The sequence below is a fragment of the Geotrypetes seraphini genome, chromosome 3 (assembly GCF_902459505.1).
Source record: "Geotrypetes seraphini chromosome 3, aGeoSer1.1, whole genome shotgun sequence".
Lineage (NCBI taxonomy): Eukaryota > Metazoa > Chordata > Amphibia > Gymnophiona > Dermophiidae > Geotrypetes > Geotrypetes seraphini.
In genome coordinates, this window is record NC_047086.1 from 109,049,193 (window position 1) to 109,069,567 (window position 20,375).

General features: G+C 46.2%; 1 protein-coding gene across 3 annotated transcripts in view; it reads right to left on the reverse strand.

Annotated features, from left to right (window-relative positions):
* ATAD2B (ATPase family AAA domain containing 2B) overlaps nucleotides 1-20,375 on the reverse strand; it is a 528,611-nt gene that overhangs the window by 417,306 nt on the left and 90,930 nt on the right. For all 3 annotated transcript variants that reach the window (XM_033936345.1, XM_033936343.1, XM_033936342.1), the window contains exon 7: nucleotides 5,766-5,882. In XM_033936345.1, the coding sequence (XP_033792236.1) occupies nucleotides 5,766-5,882 (117 nt within the window). The remainder of the gene's footprint in view (nucleotides 1-5,765; nucleotides 5,883-20,375) is intronic.

Below are 20,375 nucleotides of genomic sequence, written 5' to 3' on the forward strand. Positions count from 1 at the left end.
GACCATATCCGGAGCATCTCCCAGATCCACATCATGGAAATACATGAGAGTAGCTATATCTCCTGCATGATGTGTAAGCAATGGCATAGTTAAATCATCTGGATCATCCATGTCATCAGTCTGAGGGACTCTGGACTGCAGACCCGTGTCCTGGGAAAATGGGGACTCCCAACATCAGCAGCAAGCTACAGGAGGTGTATTTGGTGCCTTTTTCTTATCAAGATAAGCCTAGAAGAGCATGTTAATAAATTCCAGGGAAAACCCCGTATCCAGAATTGCAGCCACTTCCTGGGAACTCTTTTTGGCATTCTTAGAGGACTTCTTTGCCTTAGACACTGAATCGCATGTATGTTTCACCAGGGCCACGAGCACGTCTTCTTCGAGGGCCAGCTTAGACTTTTTTAACTTGCCACAGATGAACTGAGTGGCAGGACCCTCTCAAAGTGGTAGATGGAACCAAGGCTGAAGAAATTTTGCCCCCCTCCTGCACCGCACAGCACTTGGAACACAACTGGTCACCAGCCAACCATCCACTGCAAATGGGGCATGAATCCAAAGTATCCTGCCCTGCCAAATTATCCTGCATCCATCTGAACAGATTCTTGCAAAAATGAATCTTGCAGAGGCAAAAAAATAACTTTAAATTCAAATCGGGAAAATTCAAGATGGCCACCGCAGGAGCAATTTTCAAAAGAAAATACAGTAGCCCGGAAAAATAACAATGTAGCAATTTTAGGATTTTAAGGGTGTGGGGAACTTAAGACTAACCCCCAAACTGCCCAAAAACCACTTGGTGATCCCACCCAAATCACTATGATAGGCTGTATTCGCTGCACCATGGTGTGCTGGGAGCAGCAGAAAAGGAAGCTGAAACAAGCCTTGAAACCTGGACTGCTGATTTTCTGACTGCCACTCCAACCGCAAACATCCACCAAGCCCGAGACACATCGTACACATCGGTCTGAGGAATACAGTAGGCCCCGATCCCAGACACACCTCCACGGAGCCATGCAGCCTGTGCTCAAACCCACAAGAAGATGAATTTAGGGCAAGCCAGCTTCCCTGAGCCCCAATCTGGGAATACACAGGTGCACTGCAAAGCAACCAACCTCCTGGAAAATGATTTTACCCTTAAAGTCTACAATCTCCCGCAGCCAGAGTTGTCCTCGAAGGAAACTTCTGCAGCACAAAGACACAAAGTGTGTAAAAAAACTGATTACAAAAGAAAAAATAAACACGAGCAGAAAAGACTAGCTCCTACTGGCTCGCTTGCAGGAAAGCAACTGGTGATCAGAGGGTAGTCCTGAGGTAAGCGTGGAAGGTCAGAAAAAATTATGCAAATGAGGCTTCCTACAAGCAGTCTCGCCACATGGGATGCATAACCTACTTGTCCAGGAATAGAGTGGTATTGAACAAGAAACACCCTTTGTGGATTGTTTTTAAGATTATTGTTTTTAAATTATTTGGACACTTATTAAACTACAAACTGGTACATCTGATCTTCTGTTCCACAATCTTTTTGTTGTTTTGCTACTTCATTTCTTTTGTGGAACTTTTTAGTGCTATTTGGATTTTGTTGTTTTGGCTTTAGAACCGATGTTTCAGCCATCATACTGTTGCTTTCTTCAGGGCATTCTGTAAGGACATACTGTATAAAGACAAACTGCAGACCTCACAGCATACCCTGAAGAAAGCCACAGGGATACAGAAAAAATCCAGAGTGGATTCTTTCTGCAGAGTCTCGCAGCCATTGGGAGATAACCTACTTGTCCAGAATGACACACCTATTGCACTGGAATATATGTTTACCTTTAGGTTGCTGGTATTTAAGAAATAAAATTATTATTATTATTATTTACTGCAGCCCTGCACAACATGCAGCCCAAAACGACTCTCACTGCAGCCCAGCTTACTTCGCTCTCCTGCTCTTCCCTACTAGTCTCACCTTTAAAAGTGCCGCTGCTGCTATTGAGGATCAACAAGCTAATTACAGCAGCCTGCAGAGTGAATCTAGCAGGCTGCCATCAGTCTCAGCACACATTCCCTCTGCCGCGGTCCCGCCCCTGACGTCAAAGGAGGGGCGGGACTGCGGCAGAGGGAACTTGCTTCAGAAGCCAACGGCAGCCTGCTAGGTGCGCTCTGCAGGCTGCCGTAATTAGCTTAGCAACAACCTCTCTCGCTGGGTGCGGGAAGCAGCAGAGGTAAGGCCCCATCCGTCGCGAGGGCCTCGGTGAGACCCTGGATCTAGACATGGGTGGGGGAGAGAGACAGAAAAGGACCTTGAGGAGGGGTGGAAAATAGACTTGAAGACAGGGAAGATGCTGGACTAGAGGAGGTAGAGAGGTAAAACACCCTGAATTGAGGAGAGAGAGATGTCAGGCCCTGGGGAAGGGGAAGACAAAGAGAGGGAGAAAGACAGAAATACCTGGATCAAAGGTGGGAGGACTCAAAATGTTAGTAGAAGGAAGATAGAGAGAGGGAGAAACCTGAAACAAAGAGGAGGCAGAAGAGAGGGGGGGCAGATATTGGACTTGGGGGTGAAATAATAATAATAATAATAACAACAGTTTATATACCGCAGGACTGTGAAATTCTATGCATGTTTACAGTGGTTAAAAGATGTTACAAATTAAGTAGAATTAACAAAGTTAGAAGCTAGTTATTAACAGCGCTAGAGATCAGTTATTGTGGAGTAGGATTGTACAGGTTAGTTGCCTAAATACTTCAGGAGCAGATACAGAGGGAAGAGAGAGAGACTGCAGAAAGGTGGAAAGATTCTGGACCAGGGAGGGAGGAAGGAGAAAGAAAGAGAGAAGCAGAGAAAGACCTGGAAGAAAGGAGAACTAATGCTGGGGGGGGGAGGATTGTAAGCAAAAGAAAGACAGGACCAAAGTGGAAAGACAGGAGGCAGATGCTGGACTATGGGAGGTGCAGGCAGAGAGATGGAAGATCATAACAGAGGAGGGAGGGAGAGGGAGACATGAACAAAGGTGGTAGTATTTAGAAAGGAGAACTGACACGGGATGTGGGGAGGGTAAGCAGAGGGAAAAGAGATAGAGACCTGGACCCAAAGGGGATGGGGATGGATTGTGAAAGAAATGTTGGATGCACAGTCAGAAGGAAGTCCAACCAGAAAATAATTAAATCACCAGACAACAAAGGTAGGAAAAATGATTAGGAAAAATTATTTTATTTTCAATTTAGTGGTCGAAATGTATCAGTTTTGAGAATTTATATCTGCTGTGTGTATTGTGTGTATATGAAAAATGAAAGGAAAAAATTGCATTACAATTAGTAAAGGGGGCAGGATCTGGGGCACAGCTTGGGTGGGTTTAGGGCGGAGTTTGGGAGATCTGTGGTTGGTGGTACTTAGCTTGAAATAGTTGAGAAACACTGCTGTAGGTAATCAGCTGCTGCCCTCCTCTCCTGCCCTCTTCCCTGCTGGCACCCCCTACTGGCGTGTCAGGGCCTGTCTGGAAGGCCTCTGTGCATGCATGTGATGTCATCACTGCAACATCCACGCACTTCCAGGTGCCTCGAGCCATGGCCACTACCTGTGGTCCTCACTACATTTTCCGACTTTGTTTCTGCCCAGGATCATTTTTGAGTTGTGCAGGCCTGCTTAGACTGAGTATGGATCTTTATGTATATGAGTCCTCAAGTTCAAATCCGCAGAATAAAAATGATTCTAATAAGTATTGTTCCTTGAGTGTATTAAACTCATGAAAATTTTAGCCTGCTTGTATGATTTATACTTCAAAATATGTCAATCTTCTAAAATGATGACTTCGTATTTACTAAATTGCTCTACACCACTTTAAAATCATATATACTACCTAAAGAAGTAAAATATCAACTAGGCTGCATCCCAAGGTTAAGTAAACTACATTTGGCCTGAGGGTGGATCTTGGATGTTGCCTGTACAGTGAAATTTTGTTTTCCTCCAATACCGGTACTTGTTGGATTTACACATCAATCAAGTATCACAAAATAAATTAAATCAATAAAAAATGTTGAACATAAAAATAAGATAATTACAAGCATGGAAGCAAATTGAAGGATTATCAAAATAAAAGATATTTAAATGTAATACACCTGCTAATATCTGAAAAACTCTTTAAATAAACTTTGTGTTAGTTTTGTAGGGGTGTTTCCTTATTTGCACCTGAAGGTTAGGCCTCTATGACATCATCAAGCCTGAACCATCATTTAAGCCTGAACCATTATTTGCAAGAAATCATTCCAGCATGAACCTGCAAGAAGAGAAAAAAAAAAAAACATCTTTGCTGTTTCTGCCTGTTGCATTCTGGGTATGTATTCTAGTCAAGGACATCTAGCTATGCCTATGTGATCTGTCCATGTGAATCTTGGGGGAGTTATTGCTCCTGTGCTGGTCTTATCTAACATAGGCGCCTCTGTTTCAGATAGTACAAGACTTTATACAGAAAGGCTATTCATCTAAGTTCTGTTTCTGGAATGGTCCGAAGAGGTCATCTGATGAGATCCAAGTGAAAATGTGCTAATTATAATTTAGTCTGTGCCGGGATGTAAGTGAACTCGCGCTAATTATAATTTAGTCTGTGCCGGGATGTAAGTGAACTCGCGCTAATTATAATTTAGTCTGTGCCGGGATGTAAGTGAACTCGCGCTAATTATAATTTAGTCTGTGCCGGGATGTAAGTGAACTCGCGCTAATTATAATTTAGTCTTTGCCGGGATGTAAGTGAACTCGCATCTCATCACAGGTGTTCTCCACGCACATCTTTTATAATAATTAAGACCTGAAAAGTTACCTCATGTGTCTCTCTGCCTGAGAGAAAGCGAATCGGACCTTAAACAGATCTGGATTCCATTACATCAAGGAAACCTTTGCTGCTAATCTAAGTTATAGTTATTCCAGTGGCTGATGGAACTCTTGTTCTGGTACCAAAATAATTCTTATCTTCAGTGCTGAGTAGAGGACATCTTCCCTTTCACCTAATTTTGTGCCAAGGCCTAATTGGATGATGAGAATACGGAATTCTATTATCTTATTAGCTGGAGTTAGATAAAGATTCCTATTGTGATATAGGATAAGGTTTGTAAAGCTACTCTTGGTGATAGAACTGTAATAGATTGCTGCTAATCAGGAATAATTATTATTATAAGGAATTATTTAGAGTGTAAGAATTAGTTTTACTTATTTATCTAGCAAGTGTGTTGTGATAATTATGTACTGAGTTTCATATCTGTAATTGGATATCTTGTGAACAATATTTAGATATTGCTGCTGGCTTGTGAATTATATTTTTCTATTTTCATAATAAAAGTATTTCTCATTAGCCTGGGTCTTGTGTCATGTAAGTAGGCAAAGAAAGCTGAACCTGGATGAGATATTATGGTCTTCCCTAGAAACTAACAGGCACATATTTGTTTATGTAACTGATTAGTGGACCATAAATCTTTATACAGTTTGCAGATATGATCTCTGAGGATTGCTTGTCTTATGTTTTTTAGAATTTTATGTATGTAAATTATGTAAACCATTTAGAAATTTTTTAAATAAATAAATACTTGGGATTTATCCAGCTGATTAGTCTTGAATATCCTGCTTTGACTAATAATTAAACAATTTATTTTGTTTCATTTTTTTTCTGTGTGTTGCATGATTCTTTTCTTTTAATTTTACAGAAAAATATTTCTATGAAAATAAGCAAAAACAGGCACAAGAACATACACATTGTGAAAAGTACTAAAAAGTATTGCAACTTGGCTCCTTGCAGTACCTATAGGAGGTGCTTGATATCTTTCCACAGTTTTTCTTTGTCGCAGATTGTATGGTCTATCATTTTCTTCCCCTTCTGCTTCTTCCACTTCATCTACATCTTCTTCTTCATGAGATTCTAGACCAAAACACACACAGTTCTTAACCTATATTCACACTAAAGGCTCCTTTTACTAAGCTGTGATAGCGGTTTTAGCACGCGCTAGACGCTAATGCCACCATTGAGCTGGCATTAGTTATAGCCATGTAGCGCAGGGTTAGCGCACGCTAATATTCTGCATGCACTAAAAACGCTATCACAGCTTAGTAAAAGGAGCCCTAAATCATGCTCAATCAAACTTGGCTTAGGTAAATCCAGACAATATTTCCCTCTTCAAAATCACAGAAAAAAAACTACATTTACAAAATACTGGTCAGCATTCTCTGAGACATACCAAAACAGAACAGGACAGGGATTGTCCATCTATAGAAATAATTAATAGAAGTAGTAGTAGTACATGCAGTTTATATTTTTTTAATGGATCACAGTGTGAACTACAGGAAGCTGCACCAAAGTTTGGAATAGCAATACTATGGTACAGAGTAGAACCGCTTTCAAAGTCTCCCATCTCTTAAAGCAAATGAAGCTTACAATTGTTAGAGTTAATACAATAGGGAATGAGAAAGACACTTTTTTGTGAGGACTTAGGAACGACTAAAGGTAAAATAAATTCTGCAACAAGACAGACTTGAGGCCCTGCTTCCACCGGGAAATTTTAAAACTGACAGAAAAAGCCTATAAAAATGTTCCTAGCAAGGTAAAATTATGGTCATACCTGTTAATTTTCTTTCCTTTAGAAGCAGCAGATGAATCCAGAGACTAGTGGGTATAGCTCACATCGACCAGCAGGTGGAGATAGAGAACTGATTAACAGTTGGCCTTAAAGCCTGGTGTTCCTTCTGTTGATTCAGTTATGCACTTTGCCCAAGCATCCCGAAAGGAGAATGAGCAGCCACAAACTCCATTCCAGTAAAAAATGTGTCTTTCTCTTCTGAATACCATTGATATTTTCTCTTTTTATGTTTCTTGTTTTTTTTTTTGTTTTTTTTCAGTCATGAAATAATACACTTACCAACCATAGCCCCGGCTAACCTAATGACCTAAACACCCTACACACAGCCCGTGCACTTGGGGAGGGGCTCTGGATTCATCTGCTGCTTCTAAAGGAAAGAAAATTAACAGGTATGACCATAATTTTACCTTCCATAGCAAAGCAGCAGATGAATCCAGAGACTAGTGGGATGTAGCAAAGCAAACTCAAACTGGGTGGGACGCCAATGCCGCCTCTGCCAGCACTGCCGTGCCAAAACTCGCCTCTGAACGGGCCGCTACATCTAACCGATAATGCTTTGAAAAAGTATTCCCTGACGACCAAGTGGCCGCCCGGCAAATCTCCTCTAATGACATGCCCCCGGACTCCGCCCAAGATGTAGCCAAAGCCCGAGTGGAATGAGCATGAAGGTGCTCCAGTACCTTCTTCCCTGACAACACATACGCCGAAGCAATAGTGTCCTTGACCCAACGCGCAATGGACGCTTTAGACGCCGCCATCCCTTTGTTTTTACCCGCGAACGCGACAAAGAGATGGTCCGACCGGCGAAAATCATTCGTCACCTCCAAATAATGGAGAAGCATACGGCGGACATCCAGTAGCCGTACCGACAAAAAACGCTTCCCCCAATCCTCCTTCCTGAAGGATGGCAGGAACAAACTCTGGTTCACATGAAAGGACGAAATAACCTTAGGCAGGAAGGACGGCACCGTACGCACCGTCACCCCAGTCTCCGAGAAACGCAAAAAGGGTTCCCTGCAAGAAAGCGCTTGCAGCTCCGATACTCGCCTTGCTGAAGCCATCGCCACCAAAAATACTGTTTTTAGTGTGACATCTTTCAAAGTGGCCGCTGACAGGGGCTCAAAAGGTGCCCCCTGCAATTTCCCAAGGACGAGTTTAAGGTTCCAAGTTGGACAAATTCGCTTAACCGGCGGCCGGATATGTTGAACCCCCTTGAGGAAACGTACCACGTCCGGCTGCGATACGAGAGCCGAGCGAGCCACCCGGCCCCTGTAACAGGCAATGGCCGATACCTGAACCTTTAAAGAGTTATATGCTAACCCTTTCTCTACGCCCTCCTGCAGGAACGCAAGAATAGCCGGCAGAGAAGCATGGAAAGGCGCAATTCCGTGTCTTCAGCACCATGCCTCAAAGATCCTCCAGACCCTCGCATAGGAGGCTGACGTTGAAATCCTCTTAGCCTTAAGCAGGGTGGAAATCACCCGTTCTGAATAGCCCTTCTTTTTCAGCCGTGACCTTTCAATAGCCAGGCCGTAAGACCAAAGCGGCCCGGATCTTCCATTAATATTGGACCCTGAGTTAGCAAGTCCGGAGTTACCTGGAACGCTACCTGCTCGCCTACCGACAGCAGCATCAGATCTGCGTACCACGGCCGCCGTGGCCAATCCGGAGCCACCAGGATTACTCTGCCTCGAAAGCGAGAGATGCGTTGCAACACCCGCCCTATCATGGGCCAAGGCGGGAATACATACAGAAGGGAATTCGGAGGCCACGGGAGAGCTAATGCGTCCACCCCCTCCGATCCCTGTTCCTTGCGCCTGCTGAAGAACCGAGGCACCTTCGCATTGCGGGAAGAGGCCATGAGATCCATCTCTGGCAACCCCCATCGACGGACTAGCAGGCTGAACGCTCGAGCCGACAACTCCCATTCTCCCGGATCGAGAAGAGTTCTGCTGAGGAAGTCCGCTTGCACGTTTTCGTGCCCTGCAATGTGTGCCGCCGACAGAAGCGGAACATGCCCCTCTGCCCACCGAAACAAATGTCTTGCCTCTTCGGCTAACTGCGGGCTCCGGGTACCCCCCCTGACGATTGACATACGCGACCGCCGTGACACTGTCCGAAAAGATCCTGGTCGGTCTGTCGTGAACTAGGGCCTGAAAAGCCCGCAGCGCTAACCGGATCGCTCTTAATTCCAGTAAGTTTATGGGCCATTGAGCCTCCTGGGAAGACCACCTTCCCTGCACCGACGTGTGCATGCACTGGGCTCCCCAACCCTGCAGGCTGGCATCCGTTGTAACCACCACCCAATCCGGTGTGGCCAACGGCATGCCCCTCCAAAGATGCAAGTCCTGGAGCCACCAGCGCATGCTGTGAGCTGCTCGAGGACTCCACTGGAGACGCACATTGTAGTTCAGAGAAGCTGGGGACCAGCGAGAGAGCAGAGACTGCTGTAAGGGCCTCATGTGGCTCCTGGCCCAGGGAACCACCTCCAGAGTCGCCAGAATGGAGCCCAGCACCTGCACATAATTCCAAACTCAAGGTCTGGGCGACCCGAGAAGGAGGCGAATTTGAGCCTGCAATTTCTCCCCCCGATCTCGGGGTAGAAACACCTTCCCCAGAGCCGTATCGAACCGTACCCCCAGATGCACCAAAGACTGCGATGGGGACAAAACACTCTTGGGAAAGTTGACAATCCACCCCAACGACTGAAGGAGAGAGATCACTCTCTGCGTCACCGACAAACTCTCCTGCCGGGATGAGGCGCGGATCAACCAATCGTCCAAGTAAGGGTGTACCCGAATCCCTTCCTTGCGTAGAAAAGCGGCTACCACCACCATGACTTTGGAAAACGTGCGGGGAGCCGTCGCCAGGCCAAAGGGCATTGCCTGAAACTGAAAATGTTGGCCCAGAATCGCAAACCGCAGATACCGCTGGTGCGGAGGCCATATCGGAATATGGAGGTACGCCTCCTTGAGATCGAGAGACGTGAGGAACTCTCCTGGTCTTACCGCCGCAATAACCGAGCGCACCGTTTCCATTCGGAAATGGCGCACGCTGAGGAATCTGTTGACCCCTTTGAGATCCAGCACTGGTCTGAAGGACCCCCCCTTCTTTGGTACAATGAAGTATAGGGAATAGATACCGCGGCCTACCTCTTCCGGGGGCACCGGTACCACCGCCCCCAGATCGAGCAGCCCCTGAAGTGTCCTGCGGACCTCGGATCCCTTGGCCGCGCCACGGCAAGGGGACACCAAGAAAGAATCTACGACGGGAGCGGCGAATTCTAATTTGTACCCTTCGTGAACAATGTCCAACACCCATTGGTCGGACGTGACTGTGGCCCACTCCGCCCGGAATGCCGAAAGCCGACCCCCTAAGGGCCGGGCGGAGGGAGCCAAGCCCCCGTCATTGTGGAGGGCGACTGGCTGGGGTACGGGCTGACTGCCCTGAAGAGGGTCTCGCCGTACGAAATGAACTTCTCTGCTGAAACCGAGGTCTCGAAGCAGAGAACGGGCCAGATGCAGACCTGGAAAAAGGTTTACCAGCCCTGGCCCGCCTAACATCCCGGAAACGCGGTCTAGACGATGCGGCCCTTACCGGGGGCCTAGCCCTGTCCTCCGGTAAACGCTGCGTTTTGGTATCCCCAAAATCCTTTACCAGTTTATCCAACTCCGCTCCAAACAATAAACCCCCTTTAAACGGGAGTCTCACCAGCCGGAGCTTGGACGCTGCATCGGCCGCCCAATGACGGAGCCACAAGGACCTGCGTGAAACCACAGACAGAGACATCTGTTTCGCAGACGCCCGAATAATATCATACAAGGAGTCCGCCAAATAAGCCAAGCCGGACTCCAAATCAGCCAGTTCCGAAGGGATAGTACCCCCAGACTCCAGCAATTTATCGGTCATCCCTTGTGACCACTGCAGACAAGCCCGCGCCGCGTAAGAACTGCAGATTGCGGCCTGTAAGGTAACTGCAGCCACTTCAAAGGACATCTTTAGGGATGCTTCAATCTTTCTATCCTGTGCATCCTTAAGTGTCACGCCCCCTTCTACCGGCAAGGTAGTTCTCTTAGTCACCGCTGCCACCAGAGCGTCCACCCTAGGCAATCTAAACCTGTCCAGTTCGGTCGGTTCAACCGGATACAAGAGCCTCATGGCCCTTGCCACCCGCAAACTGGCCTCCGGCGCCTCCCATTGCGCCGAGATCAGCTCCTGCATGGCCTCATGGACCGGAAAGGCCTTAGGCGGCCTACGTGTACCTGCCATCAGGGGGTTATGGCATCTTCCTGAGCAATGTTCAAACTCTGCAAAGCTTTTGAAATAAAAGAAGAAAGCTCCTCTCTATGGAACAACCGGATAGCCGTAGGGTCATCCCCCTCCCTACCCGGGATACTCTCCGTGTCCCAATCCAATAACTCCCCTTCCTCCAACGACTCAGGCAGGGAGAAAGGTGATCTGGGCAAAATATCCACCGCCTCCGCAGACACTAGCCTACGCTTCTTAGCCCCCTGCGACTGCCCCGGGGATCCTGCTGCCCCTGCAGTGGGTCTAGCCTCTGTCCCCTCCCCCCCGTAGAGGTAGAGGGTACCGCAAGGGACTGCCCGGCCCCCAGCCCCGGCTGGGTAGGCTGCGAGCTCTGTAATTTAAATGCCTGATGGAGCAACATCACAAATTCGGGCGAAAATGCACCCCAGCTAAGAGGCACTCCCCCGCCCTGCTCCGAGCCGAGGGGAGGGGCCGCGCCGGCCTCCAGCGCTCTCGCCTCTTCCCCCGCCGCCTCACTCTTGTCATCCGTGGCCGAGTCCTGCAGTAACCCTGCATCGGCTCCGAGCGGCGGGGACATTGCGCAAGACTCCCGCACCCGGGACATGGCCGCCTCACAAGCCGCCAAAAACGGGTCGTCTGCCGGTGCTTCCAAGCACCCGGCAGAGCAAAGACCCGACCGTGTTCGGCGCTTCCCACAGCGCGAACACAGCTGACCAGCCTCTGCAGCCATCCCCCCTCGGCCTGACAAAACAGCTCCGACGCGGTTTTTTTTTGTTTTTTTTTACACACGCGGCGAACGCCGCCGAATGACGACTCCGCCCCCCAAGACGCCCGGCACCCGGGAAAACGCGACCACACTCGAGGAAGGAAAATAAAACACTCACCCGGTCAGCCGCTTACCCCCGAAGCCAGGCAATCATTGGTAAATGTACTGCATGCCGAGTGAAGCACAGCACGGCTCAGTACAAGCAGGAAGGCCTCCCTTTTTTTTTATTTTTTTTAAACTGGAATGAAGAAGCCAGCCACTCCTGCACCTGGAAAGGAACCCCTCTATCCAACGGAGGGGAGGGTGGAGCAGGGACCTGGGAGGGCCCAGGTGTACCTCCCAAAGCCGGCACCAAACAGCCAGGCACCCCCACCTACTGAAGAGAACTAGTCTCAACAGAGGAATCCTAACGGAACACCACTTCAATCTATCCTGCAGCAGGCAGAGACCAGGAGCTAGAAGGATAGCTCCAACCCTGCTGGGAGATAGAGCAAAACTGAATCAACAGAAGGAACACCAGGCTTTAAGGCCAACTGTTAATCAGTTCTCTATCTCCACCTGCTGGTCGATGTGAGCTATACCCACTAGTCTCTGGATTCATCTGCTGCTTTGCTATGGAAGCTCTCTTCTCAGGAGTCCTACTACCAGATATTATTATTATCATTAAACTGTCAGAATAGAAAATTAGGTTCTTACCTTTGGTAATCTTCTTTCTGATAATCTACGGAGGAGTCTGTATGCTAGGTATTCAATCTGTACCCGCAAACCAGGTCTTGCAGAAAGCCACACACATTGTTTTTGGCTTCTCCCATATAGCAGAGGAACACAGAGCCCAAGCTGAATCCAAAAGCAATTGAACATCACTGGAACAAAGCATACACAAAAGAGGGCATGGGGAACTTCCCCCGCAAACATAAAACTATTCTGTTCTGCTCTGCAACATATAAGAGAACAATTAAGAAACAGGAAACATGAAAACATGCACGAACATGACAGCAATAAGAAACAACCTGCTATGTGCAATGAGCACGAACTCGAAATTAGCCAGCAGCTAAGATATGTACTCAGGCAGAATGATTCCCTGTAGGGCCCATCTACTGGTTGAAAGATACTTAGTCCTGAAAAGGAGAAACCTCTGAGGCAGAAAGTACAGGCGATACAGAAAGAATCAGAACAGACAGAGGGCGGACCAAACAGTTTCCGAAGTGGATTAACAGAAAGCACAGTTAGTTACCATAATCCAGGAACAGTAGGTAGATATTCTTACATATGGGTGACGTCATCCACGGAGCCCCGATGCGGACAGCCTCGCAAGCAGACTTGCTTGAAGAACTTTTAGAAAGTTCTCGACTGCCGCACCGCACATGCGTGAGTGCCTTCCTGCCCGACGTAGGGCACACGTTTCTTCATTTCAGATAGCTAGCTAAGAAGCCAACCAAGGGAGGTGGGTGGGTTGTGAGAATATCTGCCTGCTGTCCCTGGATAACACCTGTTACGGTAAGTAACTGTGCATTATCCCAGGACAAGAAGGCAACATATTCTCACATTTGAATGACCTCCAAGCTAACAGAAATGGGATGGTGGAGTGCTGGCAATTCAGGAGAATAAATTTTATAATGCTAGCTGGCCAAAGTGGCCATCCCGTCTGGAAAAAGAATCCAGACAATAATGAGAGGTGAATGTATGAACTGAGGACCAAGTGGCAGCTTTCTTCAATAGGAGCAGATCTAAGGAAAGCTACAGATGCCGCCATGGCTCTAACTTTATGGGCTGTGACTCGACCCTCTAGATGCAGTCCAGCCTGAGCATAGCAGAAAGAGATGCAAGCAGCCAACAAGTTGGAAATGGTTCGCTCGCAAACTGGATGTCTCAACTTGTTTGGATTAAAGGAGACAAAAAGTTGAGCAGAGAATCTATGTGACTTAGTCCTTTGCAGGTAGAAAGCCAAAGCACGTTTACAACTCCAGAGTATGAAGAGCTGTTTCTCCAGGATGAGAATGAGGCTTTGGAAAAGACACTGGAAGAACAATGGATTGATTGAGATGAAATTCTGAAACTACTTTTGGTAAGAATTTAGGATGAGTACGGAGGACCACCTTGTCATGATGGAATACTGTGGAAGGTGGGTCTGCTACTAAAGCTTGTAGCTCACTGACTCTGCGAGCAGACATGAAAGTAATGAGAAAAACCACTTTCCAAGTAAGATATTTCAGACGAGCCGAAGACATTGGTTCAAATGGAGGCTTCATCAACTGAGCAAGAACAACATTGAGATCCCAAACCACAGGAGGCAGTTTGAGAGGTGGCTTGACATTGAAAAGTCCTTTCATAAATCTGGAAACCACAGGATGAGAAGATAAAGTTTTCCCTTCTAGTGGCTGATGAAAAACAGCAATTGCACTGAGATGGACTCTAATGGATGTGGATTTGAGGCCTGATTGAGATAAATGCAACAGGTAATCCAAAAATGAAGACAAGGCGATAGATTGAGGCTCCTTGTGATGAATGGTGCACCAAGCAGAAAATCTAGTCCTTTTCCGGTTGTAACATTATCTGGTGGTAGGCTTCCTAGAAGCCTCTAAAATGTCCTTGACAGATTGAGAGAACTGGAAATTGGCAGTTACGTTGAAAGGTACCAAGCTGTCAGGTGTAGAGACTACAGGTCGGGATGAAGCAGAGACAGAAAAACCAGTAGAAGAAATGACTCCCTGCTGCTGACTTGAAGTAGAAGGGAGAACCACGGTTGTCTGGGCCACCGAGGAGCTATCAGAATCATGGTGGCATGTTCGTGCTTCAGTTTGACGAGTGTCTTGAGAATGAGAGGAAATGGAGGAAATGCATACAGAAACTGATTGTTCCATTTCAGAAGAAAAGCATCTGCCTCCAGACGGTGAGGAGAGTATATCCTGGAGCAGAATTGAGGCAGTTTGTTGTTGTGGGGAGACACAAAGAGATCTATGTGAGGAGTTCCCCACTGAGAAAAAATGTGATGGAGAGATGGTGAATTGAGTGTCCATTCGTGAGGTTGCAGAAGACAACTAAATTTGTCCGCCAGACAGTTTTTCTCTCCTTGAATGTAGACCGCTTTCAGAAAGGTGTTGTGAAGAATTGCCTAATTCCGAACCTTCTGAGCTTCCTGGCAAAGAGGGAGAGATCCTGTTCCTCCCTGCTTGTTGATGTAGTACATGGCTACTTGATTGTCTGTATGAATGAGGACTACTTGATCATGAAGAAGATGCTAAAAAGCTTTGAGAACATTGAAGATTGCTCTGAGTTCCAACAGATTTATTTGACACCAACTATCTGTGCTGGTCCAATGACCTTGAGCACGGAGACCATCAAGATGAGCCCCCCAAGTGTAGGTCGAAGAATCTGTCGTGATGACCTTCTGATGAGGGGACAATTGAAACAGTAAACCTCTGGAGAGATTGGAAGATAACCAGTGGAGAGACTGTCTCAACGAAGGAGTTACTGTAATGTGCTGAGAGAGTGGGTCAAAAGCCTGTGCCTACTGAGATGTCAGGGTCCACTGAGGAATTCTGAGGTGAAGTCTGGCAAAAGGAGTCACATGAACTGTAGAAGCCATGTAACCTAGCAGAACCATCATGTGTCTCGCTGAGAGTGTAGTGAGGAATGATACTTTTTGACAAAGTTGAATGAGACCATCCTGACGTTGTTGAGGAAGGAACGCTCTGAGTTGCAGTGTCCAGTACAGCTCTAATGAACTGTAGGGTCTGAGAGGGCTGTAGCTGGCATTTTGGAAAGTTTATTTCAAACCCTAAACTTTGGAGGAAGCAAATAGTCCGTTGGAATGCAACAATAACCCCCTGAGATGTTGCATCTTTGATGAGCCAATCGTCCAGGTACAGGAAAAACTGAAGACCATGGCTCCCTGAGTGTGGAAGCTACCGAAATGAGCTCCCCAGCCTAACACTGAAGTATCTGTGGTGAGAAACTTCTGATAAGGAGGTGGTTGGAAGGTGAGACCTTGGGAGAGGATGGACAGAAGCATCCACCTCTGGAGGGAGTGACAAATGTCTGAGGTGACTTGAATTGGAGTAGACAGAGAGCCCATAGCCTGAGACCAATGGGTCAATAAGAGTCCATTATGGAATTCTACGATAAAGACATGCAAATGGAGTAACGTGGACCTTCGAGGCCATGTAGCAAAGAAGACGTACAATCTTACATGCCATTATGCATGGTAATAAGATAATTGTCTGACACAGATGGAGACTGTCAAAAGCTCAAACTTGTATACTATTCAATAGAGCTCCTATAAACTCCAACATCTGGGTCAGTTGCAGATGTGATGTTTGATAGTTTACTACAAATCCTAGGAGTTCCAGCAGACAAACTGTCAATTTGATGGCATGCTGATCTAGTAGTGATGAAGACGCCTTGATAAACCAGTCATCCAGATAGGGAAAGAGGTGAAACTCCCATGAGCAAAGGGCTGCAGCCACTACCACAAAGCATCTCATGAAAACTCTTGGAGCCGATGCTAGACTGAAGGGTTGGAGTTTGTACTGGAAGAGAGAAGATCCAGCTTTAAAGCGAAGATATTTCCTTTGAGCAGGTAGAATGGATATGTGAGCGTAAGCTTCTTTGAGATCTAGAGAGCAAAGCCTATCAATCTTTTCCAATAGGGGCTGAAGGGGCTCCAGAGAGACAATGCAAAATTTTTCCTTCACCAATTATTTGTTGAGAGCACAAAGGTCATGAAATATTTGGAGCAGAATCCCTGGCCTTTCTTCTGCACAGGAACTGGTTCTATTATATTTAGCTGAAGAAGGACCAAGCGTTCTTGGTGAAATAAACTCACTGCCTTTGGTGACCCAGAAGTCTTCCCTCTGCTATTGCTTCCTGTCCCCACATAGGCACGAAGCAGTATGGACAAGTTCCTGGAGTAGAGGTCCATGGTCTGTTGTTGAGAGGGACATGGGGGAGGCCACTGCTTGCCCTGTATCGGTACCATGGAATTTTGCTGCTCCTTGGGTTTTGGCCAGGTGCTGGTGACATGGGTTAGACGCCGTGAGAACGGACTACTAGGCTTGATGGTCCATTGGTCTGACTCAGTAAGGCTATTCTTATGGTCTATAGGGAGTTGATAAAAGACTAGCTTGGAGGGTGAGTAAGAGATTTTCTTAGAAAGTGCAGGGCATAACCCTGAACCACTACCTGGTATATCCACTGATCTAATGTTATGAGAGTTCAGCAATGATGAAAATTGTAGTCTGCTGTCCATGGGAAGATTTGGAGGGAAATGCAGAGAAACACTGGCTATGTTCTCCAAAAGGAAGAGGAAGAAGCGATATGGATTGCTCTGAAAAGAGAAGATGGAACTTCTATCTATGTGGGTGTAGTCTACAGACCTGCGACTCAATCGCAGCAAATTGATAAGGATTTGATTGTGGATATCCATAAGTTTGGAAAGAAAGAGGAGGTTCTGCTGTTGGGAGATTTCAACCTGTCGGATGCTGACTGGAATGTTCCGTCTGCAGAATCGGAAAGAAGTAGGGAGATGGTGGATGCCTTTCAAGAGGCTCTGCTCAAACAAATGGTGACGGAACCCACAAGGGAAAAAGCGATATTGGATCTGGTCCTCATAAATGGAGAGAGTATCTCTAATGTTCAAGTGGATGCTCACCTGGGAAGTAGCGATCATCAAACGGTTTGGTTGATATAACGGCTAAAGTGGAGAGCGGCCGCACGATACTTAAAGTCCTAGATTTCAAACGTATGGACTTTAATGCTATGGGAGACTACCTGAAGAAAGAACTGTTAGGATGGGAGGACATAAGAGAAGTGGAAAGACAGTGGTCTAAGCTAAATTAGCTAAAACTGTATGCAAAGTAGCCAAGCAATTGGTTTACTACCATCACTTGGCTATGCAAAAAAAACCAAACCACCAGGGATTTTAGTGTTCAAAAAAACCCGACAGGTCTGTCTTTTTCTTTTCAATGGCACAGATATTTTGCATGTGTTACACACACAAAATATCTATTCCTTAAAAAATAAATTAAAAAATGTCCTCCACCGCAGATGATGGCACTCCCTGATGAACACAGCAGCAGGAATCCCAGCTGAAAGGAGCGATAAAAATGGCTACGGACCTTTATGTGAAGAAAATCAATAAAAACAAGAGAAAAACGAAGCCGATATGGTTCTCCAACCTAGTGGCTGAGAAAATAAAGGCGAAAGAGTTGGCGTTCGTGAAATATAAAAAAAACCAAGAAGAGGAGAGCAGAAAGGACTACAGGGTGAAACAGAAAGAAGCCAAGAGAGAGATACGTCTGGCGAAAGCACAGGCGGAAGAACAAATGGCTAAAAATGTAAAAAAGGGAGACAAAAATTTTTCAGATATATTAGTGAAAGGAGGAAGATGAAAAATGGAATTGCTAGGCTAAAAGATGCTGGGAACCAATATGTGGAAAGTGATGAGGAGAAAGCGAATGTGCTAAACAAATACTTCTATGCTGTGTTCACAGAAGAAAATCCTGGAGAAGGACCGAGATTGTCTAGCAAAGTTACACGAGAAAATGGAGTAGATTCTGCGCCGTTCACGGAGGAGGGTGTTTATGAGCAACTTGAAAAACTGAAGGTGGACAAAGCGATGGGACCAGACGGGATTCATCCCAGGATACTAAGGGAGCTCAGAGAGGTTCTGGCGAGTCCTATTAAAGACTTATTCAACAAATCTCTGGAGACGGGAGTGATTCCTGGGGATTGGAGGAGAGCGGATGTGGTCCCTATTCATAAAAGTGGTCACAGAGATGAAGCAGGAAACTACAGGCCAGTGAGCCTCACTTCAGTTGTTGGAAAAATAATGGAAGTTTTGCTGAAAGAAAGGATAGTGTACTTCCTTGAATCTAATGGGTTACAGGATCCGAGGCAACATGGCTTTACAAAAGGTAAATCGTGCCAAACGAATCTGATTGAATTTTTTGATTGGGTGACCAGAGAGCTGGATCGAGGACATAAGCTAGATGTAATTTACTTGGATTTCAGCAAAGCCTTTGAGACAGTTCCTCATAGGAGGCTGTTGAACAAACTTGAAGGGCTGAAGTTAGGACCCAAAGTGGTGAACTGGGTCAGAAACTGGCTGTCGGACAGACGCCAGAGGGTGGTGGTTAATGGAAGTCGCTCAAAGGAAGGAAAGGTGAGTAGTGGAGTCCCTCAGGGATCGGTGCTGGGGCCAATCCTGTTCAATATGTTTGTGAGTGACATTGCTGAAGGGTTAGAAGGAAAAGTGTGCCTTTTTGCAGATGATACCAAGATTTGTAACAGAGTAGACACCAAAGAGGGAGTGGAAAATATGAAAAAGGATCTGCAAAAGTTAGAGGAATGGTCTAATGCCTGGCAACTAAAATTCAATGCAAAGAAATGCAGAGTAATGCATTTGGGGATTAATAATAGGAAGGAACCGTATATGCTGGGAGGAGAAAAGCTGATATGCACGGACGGGGAGAGGGACCTTGGGGTGATAGTGTCCGAAGATCTAAAGGTGAAAAAACAGTGTGACAAGGCAGTGGCTGCTGCCAGAAGGATGCTGGGCTGTATAAAGAGAGGCATAGTCAGTAGAAGGAAGAAGGTGTTGATGCCCCTGTACAGGTCATTGGTGAGGCCCCACTTGGAGTATTGTGTTCAATTTTGGAGACCGTATCTGGCGAAGGACGTAAGAAGACTCGAGGCGGTCCAGAGGAGGGCGACGAAAATGATAGGAGGCTTGCGCCAGAAGACGTATGAGGAGAGACTGGAAGCCCTGAATATGTATATACCCTAGAACAGTGGTCTCAAATTCAACCCCATTGCAGGGCCACATTTTGGATTTGTGGGTACTTGGAGGGCCTCAGAAAAAACAGTTAATGTCTTATTAAAGAAATGACAATTTTGCATGAGATAAAACTCTTTATAGTTTATAAATCTTAACTTTTGGCTATGTCTTAATAATGATTGTAATTTATAGCTAAAGAGACATATGATCAAGAAACTGTTTTATTTTACTTTTGTGATTATGATAAACGTACCGAGGGCCTCAAAATAGTACCTGGCGGGCCGCATGTGGCCCCCGGGCCGCGAGTTTGAGACCACTGCCCTAGAAGAAAGGAGAGACAGGGGAGATATGATTCAGACGTTCAAATACATGAAGGGTATTAACATAGAACAAAATCTTTTCCAGAGAAAGGAAAATGGTAAAACCAGAGGACATAATTTGAGGTTGAGGAGTGGTAGATTCAAAGGCAATGTTAGGAAATTCTACTTTACGGTGAGGGTAGTGGATGCCTGGAATGCGCTCCCGAGAGAGGTGGTGGAGAGTAAAACTGTGACTGAGTTCAAAGAAGCGTGGGATGAACACAGAGGATTTAGAATCTGAAAATAATATTAAATATTGAACTAAGGCCAGTACTGGGCAGACTTGCACGGTCTGTGTCTGTATATGGCTGTTTGGTGTAGGATGGGCTGGGGAGGGCTTCAATGGCTGGGAGGGTGTAGATGGGCTGCAGTAAGTCTTAACAGAGATTTCGGCAGTTGGAACCCAAGCACAGTACAGGGTAAAGCTTTGGATTCTTGCCCAGAAATAGCTAAGAAGAAAAAATTAAAAAATTTAAATTGAATCAGGTTGGGCAGACTGGATGGACCATTCGGGTCTTTATCTGCCGTCATCTACTATGTTACTATGTAAAAGGATAATTGCTATTTAAATTGGGCCTGTGATTTCTGTGCTCTCTGTTGTCTAGAA